This window comes from Gossypium hirsutum, chromosome A12, assembly GCF_007990345.1.
Source record: "Gossypium hirsutum isolate 1008001.06 chromosome A12, Gossypium_hirsutum_v2.1, whole genome shotgun sequence".
In the NCBI taxonomy this organism is placed as follows: domain Eukaryota; kingdom Viridiplantae; phylum Streptophyta; class Magnoliopsida; order Malvales; family Malvaceae; genus Gossypium; species Gossypium hirsutum.
The window spans coordinates 7,467,207-7,473,544 of record NC_053435.1 but is presented as its reverse complement, the minus strand read 5'-3'; the positions used below and the strand labels follow the sequence as shown (position 1 = coordinate 7,473,544).

Genomic DNA, 6,338 nt, shown 5'->3' with positions numbered 1-6,338 from the left:
CGGAATGTTTATGATTGAAACAAATTAATTCCCCGGTTATTGCTAACACAATCAAATATTTTTGAAATTATAAAAAATACTAATTTAGAAAAATAATTAAAATAATTAATTAATTAAAGAGAGTTTTGAGAAATTTAGAGAGAAATTTGAGAGCTTTTTTGCCAAATTTAAAAGAAATATTGTGTGAAAAAAAATAGGAGGGGTTTTTATAGTTTTTTTTTCCAGCGGTCAAAAATTTAAATAGCCGTTGGAAAAAAAACACTGAACAAATTGCGTCCCTGGGAAAGCGATTTTGTCACATTAGTAAAATGCTTCCACATCAATACATTTTGTGCTGACATGGCAAAATCGCTCTCTCAAAGACGTAATTTGCTGAAATTTCACCTAAAAATACTTTTATATACACGCATTTTACATATTTCGACCATTTCCAGGAAATAATATAAAAATTAATTCATTTTTGTAAATAAAATTAGAAATAGGCATTTACGGAAAAAATGCTCCATTACAGAGGCACCCTAAAACAATTATTTGAAAAATAACTTTTGGATATAGAGGTAATTTTTTTTACATTATTTAAATAAGAAAGCCGAATAAATTTGAATATATAGGGAAAAGGTAGAACTATAGGGTTAGTATATATGTGGAAGGTCAAGGGTCAATGGCCTTAGAACCGTGCTAGCGTGTTACAGTTGAACATGGCGACCGTGAGAGCTGATGTTGCCCAAGATTTTCCCCACAACATAGGGATGAGAAACTGGAGCTTAAACCCAGAAGCCCCTGAGTTTTTCCCTGCAAGGAAACGTCTGCTTTCAGCTTCTTCTCCCGTGTTTTCACCCTCAACTCCAATATTTCTTCATTATTATACCCATCCTTTATTGTCAGCTTCCACGGTCTCTCACCTTTCATACACCTATCCTCATCCACATGCACTTCAGCCCCATTTCTTCATCCCTGAGAAGGCGGCTTCTGCATCTGTGGCCATGACTGAAACAGTCTCTCCCTTGCTGGAACCATTCAAGACTACCATGGTGGTCGACGAAGCGCCGGAGCCTAGAACAGCGGCTCGAAAGGAAAACTTGGGAGGTACCAGGCCAAGCGTTAGAGATAAACCTTACTGGAAGAGCGATAAAAGATATGGGAAAAAAGGGTTTGTAATTGTTGATCGTAATAGTAGCTACGCTCGCAAGAAACAATGTAGGGGGAAGCCTAGCAGTTACAGTTCTCAAGACAAGAAGCATTTTGCTAAAACTTGCCCAAAGAAGGCTCGAGGTCGGGCTGGTAATAAGTATAACAAGCGAGAGAAACATCCACCCATTCCTCTAAAGCCTGACGGGTTGGAAACGACGGTCATGATAAAGAACATACCCAACAGATACACGTATATATAATCTTTTGGTTTCAACTATATTCAATGTTATGGGTTTATGAATGTTTTAGTTGTCTTTTCGTCTTCCCTGTGATTATTTTTCAGCATTTATTGATTGCTTTTTATTAGTGTTTGCTGTTGATTAAGACTTGTGAAGATCTTCTGGGTTGCCTTACGGATCTTTATAGATTTGTCTGCTTAAAACATTTGAATGAATTATTGGATATTGGGGTTTGTAGACGAGAGATGTTGGAGGATGTTCTTGACCAGCATTGCATGCTTACGAATAAAGAGGCCGAGTCTCAGATTGGTAGTGCAGATGAAGATGAACAACCTTCATTGACAGCGTTTGATTTTCTATACCTTCCGATAGACTTTGTGTATGTTACAAAAATTCACATTCCTTGATCATTTCATTTCACTTGGTTCATTTTACCTATAATTTTAATACTCAATTGTTTTCCATGATTGTAGTACCAAGTCAAACAAGGGCTATGCATTCGTAAACTTCACGAACCCAAAAGCAGCCAGGAAGTTTTCCCGTGCTTGGCACAATAAACATTGGCCTTGTATCAACTCAAACAAGATTCGTGAGATACATTGCGCCAAACTTCAGGTATACATTTTTGTATATCTATAAACCCAACAAAGTTAAGCCTGTTTAAGTACTTAAGTTGGTGAATTCAACATTTAAACAGGGGAGAGAGGAGCTAGTGAAGCACTTTGAGAATATGGAATTTCCTAGTGAAAACTTTCAACCACTGAGTTTCAATCCAGCACGTGATGGTTCTAAGCAAGCGGTGAAACAAACTATAGTTGGAAGATGCATAGGTTCTAAGTAACTAGTGTGACATGTCTGGGATACTACTATGTATGGCCGTATGAGACAAAAACAGTGGTGGCCTCTTTTTATTTTTTTTAACTGTTTAGTTTAGTTCTGTTGTTGGTGTTCAATTTGGTTGTGTTCTTAAGTTTGTTATTAGACTCTTTTTGGTCACAATGTGATGGGGTGGACCTTGGCACCTGGATCAGATGTAAAATCAAAGGGCAGGTGGCGAAATCCACCTTGTAATTGGTTGGGTGTTATGTAAATGTATATAGTCCGCTAAGTGTAATGGCAGTATCCCTCTCTTCGAGTAGCACAAAAGCTGCATGTAGTTATGTGGGTGTACGCCTTGACGGTGTTTTTGGGGCACCATTCAATCAAGTTTGTATGTTAAAACTGCTGTAAAACGACAAGAAGTCCTTGGACTGAAAATCCGTTTCACCAAAGGAGGAAAATGCCGATTTTTACTAGAGCAGTAAATCCCTGGTTGGAATGGATCGTTTTAGGAAGCTGTGCCTGTGCCTGTGCCTGTGCCTGTGCCTTTGGTTTTTCCATTCTCCTTCATATTTGGAAGGAGACGTCTCAGCTTTGTAGTTGAAGGTTTCCATTAACAACTTTTTGTTTTTGAAGTAATAGGTTTGAAATAGAAAACCTTTTCGCCATTGAAAAGAGATATAAGCCTTAAAATACAAATAAACCAACACTTGAGATCCACTAGTCTATGGAATCGTGTACCTTTGCGTAAATAAAGGGGTAGGAGTTGAAATGAGGTATTGGGAAAGTGAAGGGAGCATTGAAAGATGGGGGTGGAGACTGGACATTGAAATGAAAGTTGCGGTGGCAGACTGTGGATTGTACCCATTGCTGATTTCATTCATAATCTTGAGCTGCCCAAAATATTGATCACACTTTTTTCTCAGACAATCATTTAGGTGTATAGTAATAATTTGATTTGATGAGGCAAAAGGCGTGATGAGATGGATAAAAACCTCCCTCCTCCTCTAGAATCTATACTACTCGATGACATGGGGAATAGTATTAACAGTCAAAATTTCACAAGGAAGGGGTGTTGCGAGAATCGAACTCGCGACCTCTCGCACCCGAAGCGAGAATCATACCACTAGACCAAACACCCTTTACGGCCACTCCTATCTTCATGGGTAAGATGTTCGTTATCTGTGAATGAATGTTATCGTCATCCACTTGATTAAATATCGTTGTACCAAAATCACACCCTGCAGTGACAGATAGTAATGGCGGCAACACTTGGTCTACTCCTAAGACCCCTTTGCTTCTCAATCACCAGATTCCACAATAAATTCCCAATCCTTCAAAATCCCATTCTTTCTTCTTCTTCTTCTTCCCTCACGCTCCCTCGAATCCAATCTCTTTCTACAACCTATTCCTCAAATTCAAGCCACAATGACAGCTACCCTTTATCCTTGTTAGACAAAGAACTGAACGAAGACCAAGACCTAGAATTTGAATCTGAAGAACATGATAGAAATGATGAGGAAGATGAAGAAGATGATGATGGTGGTTATGGGAGTGAGAACGGGGAAGAGGGAAGTCCTAAAAATTTGGATTCGGAGGTTGTCGCCGAAAATACCGAGGTTAAGAATGTGAAGTTACCCAATCTAACGGTTAAGGAAAAGAAAGAGCTGGCTTCTTACGCTCATGGTTTAGGGAAGAAATTGAAGTGTCAACTGGTGGGCAAATCTGGTGTTACTGATAATGTCATTTTCTCTTTTCTTGAGACTCTTGAAGCCAATGAGCTTCTGAAGGTAACTCTTTTTCTTTTCAGGTTTTAGGGTTTAAACTCCTTGACATTGTTAATGGATGTTCTTCAAACTATCATAATAAATGAACTAACTTTATTTGAAATTTAATGTCTTAACTTACTTTAGTCATTATATTTTTGCTTGAAGTTATTGTTTCATGCCATTTGATGCATTCTAAGTTATGGGTAGTAAATGTTAGATGTTTTTTCTTTATCACTGCTGTTTGCTTTGGGTTGAACTGTGTCTTCTTTGAGTCCTAGTCCGAGGAACTTTGGACTATAAGTGAAACCTGACAATTTGTATGTTTGTATATCTATCTATTTGTATTATGTTCTAGTTATGTTTCGTGTTGCTTATAAAAATTTAATCATAAGTAGCTTTAGCACACATTTGTGTTCGTTCATGTTTTTTTTTTCTTTTCCCCAATCATCATGTTTCGTAATTTTGCAATTTAGTTAATTTTTTTCATATCATACTTGAGTCAGTTCAAACTGGCCAAGTGAAGAGAAAGGAAAATCAAGCATCCCAATTTGATTTTTGTGTTAATTGTGAAATAAAGTTCATTTGGATCCCCAATGTTTGTTAGCCATTGAGATTGCTATTGCCTATTGTTGAAGATGCGGTGTGATTCCCTTATTATATAACACAAGCTGTCCTGGAGAAATGGTATATCTGTGTTTAACTTCAAAGTATGTTAACAGATCAAAATTCACCGGACCTGTCCTGGAGAGCTAGAGGATGTGGTGAGCCAACTAGAGCAAGCAACCGGTTCAGTCGTCGTTGGACAAATTGGTCGGACTGTGATCATATACAAGCCTAGTCTCACCAAAATGAAGGCTGAAGAGAAAAAGAAAGAGTTTCAAAGGGCTTTCATCAGAAGGCAATCAAAGCTGAAACCTACATTGATGGTAAAGACTTAAGATACTAAACAAAATAATTTTACTTTCTTGTAATCATTGTAGCCTTTTTGCTTAACCCCTCTAATTCCCCTTGTGAAATATGCAGAACAAAGGACCTTTACCTAGATTCTCTGGACGCGGTAGAAGGGGAGCCAGCAGGGTTTGAATAATGATTTCCACTATTCCCCAGTGATACTTTTTTGGTGACAGATTTCATCAAGTAAATAGAATCCGTGGCAAGGTTTGGTTCCTCGACAAGTATGACGCATGCAATGAATGTTGATATGAATTTGTGATGGATTTAAAGGAGATTGTAGGTTGAGGAAGGCATAGATATGTAATAGTAGTTTCTAGCTTCCAAGTATATGTAGATTCGATATGCTTTTTGAATTCTCAGTTAAAACAGTTTCAACTTTCTTTTTGGTCATAATAATGAGCATAGGGTTTAGGCAATTCTGGTGTGACTGTCTCCTTATGTTTATTATATTATGCAGCATGATTTTAGTTGGAAAGACGGCAAATTATATGAGTTTGAGCTAAATATATGTCCTGTGTCATGTTACTTTCCCTGTCATGGTCTGCTACATGGAAATAGTCATCAACAAGTCTAAAATATATGCATATATCGTTAAGGTTTTTTCATGTGATTTTATATGCAATTTAAGTTGTCCCCTTTATTGTTAATTGGTTTAAGATTGGATGTCCTTTTTGGGTCTTGTTTTTGTATTTTATTCTTGCATGTTGTTTCTTTCATGTTCGTCATGTAGTTGGTGTTTTTTAAAGTGTATGTATAACCATATATAAAAGTTAGTCTCTAAATGTTGAAAGAGCTCAATTTAAGATTATAGGATGCTGATATTGTGACAATTGAGGCAAGGAATTGACTTTTTCTAAGGGATAATTATGGTAACACTGAACTAGTTTCTTTTTCTTTTATTTTGTTGGACCAAAATAGTTTTTCTCCCTTTTTATTTCCAATATTTTGGGTATTTCCAATAATTATGTTAATAATTGTTTTCTTCTTGATTTTGCTACATTCGTGTATTTATGTTATTTTTTTATCATAAATTTATGTTATTCTCTAAATTATTTTTTTATGTTGTGTTTGTTATTTTCGTGTTATATTGTGTTTTGAATTTATGTCAAGCCATAAATTTTTTTATATAATATTAGGGATGGGTGAAACTCACATAATTTGAACTCGTTTTAAGTAAGATTTAATCATATATATTGATATTGTTGTTAGCATTTTTTATTAACTTTTAATTTTTATATGTTAAAAATCTGTTACACGTAAATTTTCACACGGTTATATATTTATATTATCTTAATACTAATTTTCATAGTATACTATGTTTAAATTATTTCCCATATTATTTTCGTACGATGCCAGCATTATCCCTAACTTTATACAATTCATTATAGTAAATCAATTTGAATTTTTTTGGTAAAAAGAAATAGCA

At 35.9% G+C, this 6,338-nt stretch overlaps 2 protein-coding genes and 1 non-coding gene across 3 annotated transcripts; 2 read left to right on the top strand and 1 right to left on the bottom strand.

Annotated features, from left to right (window-relative positions):
- The first annotated feature begins 697 nt into the window (after positions 1 to 697).
- LOC107920719 (protein terminal ear1 homolog) lies at positions 698 to 2,649 on the top strand. Its single transcript, XM_016850554.2, has 4 exons — positions 698 to 1,381; positions 1,609 to 1,749; positions 1,844 to 1,985; positions 2,068 to 2,649. The coding sequence occupies exons 1-4, from the start codon at positions 699 to 701 to the stop codon at positions 2,209 to 2,211; spliced, it is 1,110 nt and encodes a 369-aa protein (XP_016706043.2). The 5' UTR covers position 698; the 3' UTR covers positions 2,212 to 2,649.
- A 609-nt stretch (positions 2,650 to 3,258) lies between these two features.
- TRNAP-CGG (transfer RNA proline (anticodon CGG)) lies at positions 3,259 to 3,330 on the bottom strand. Its single transcript has one exon. It is a non-coding gene; the product is annotated as a tRNA-Pro (tRNA).
- Positions 3,265 to 5,437, top strand: LOC107927995 (uncharacterized). Its single transcript, XM_016859149.2, has 3 exons — positions 3,265 to 3,979; positions 4,678 to 4,884; positions 4,982 to 5,437. The coding sequence occupies exons 1-3, from the start codon at positions 3,449 to 3,451 to the stop codon at positions 5,039 to 5,041; spliced, it is 798 nt and encodes a 265-aa protein (XP_016714638.1). The 5' UTR covers positions 3,265 to 3,448; the 3' UTR covers positions 5,042 to 5,437.
- Positions 5,438 to 6,338: the final 901 nt, after the last annotated feature.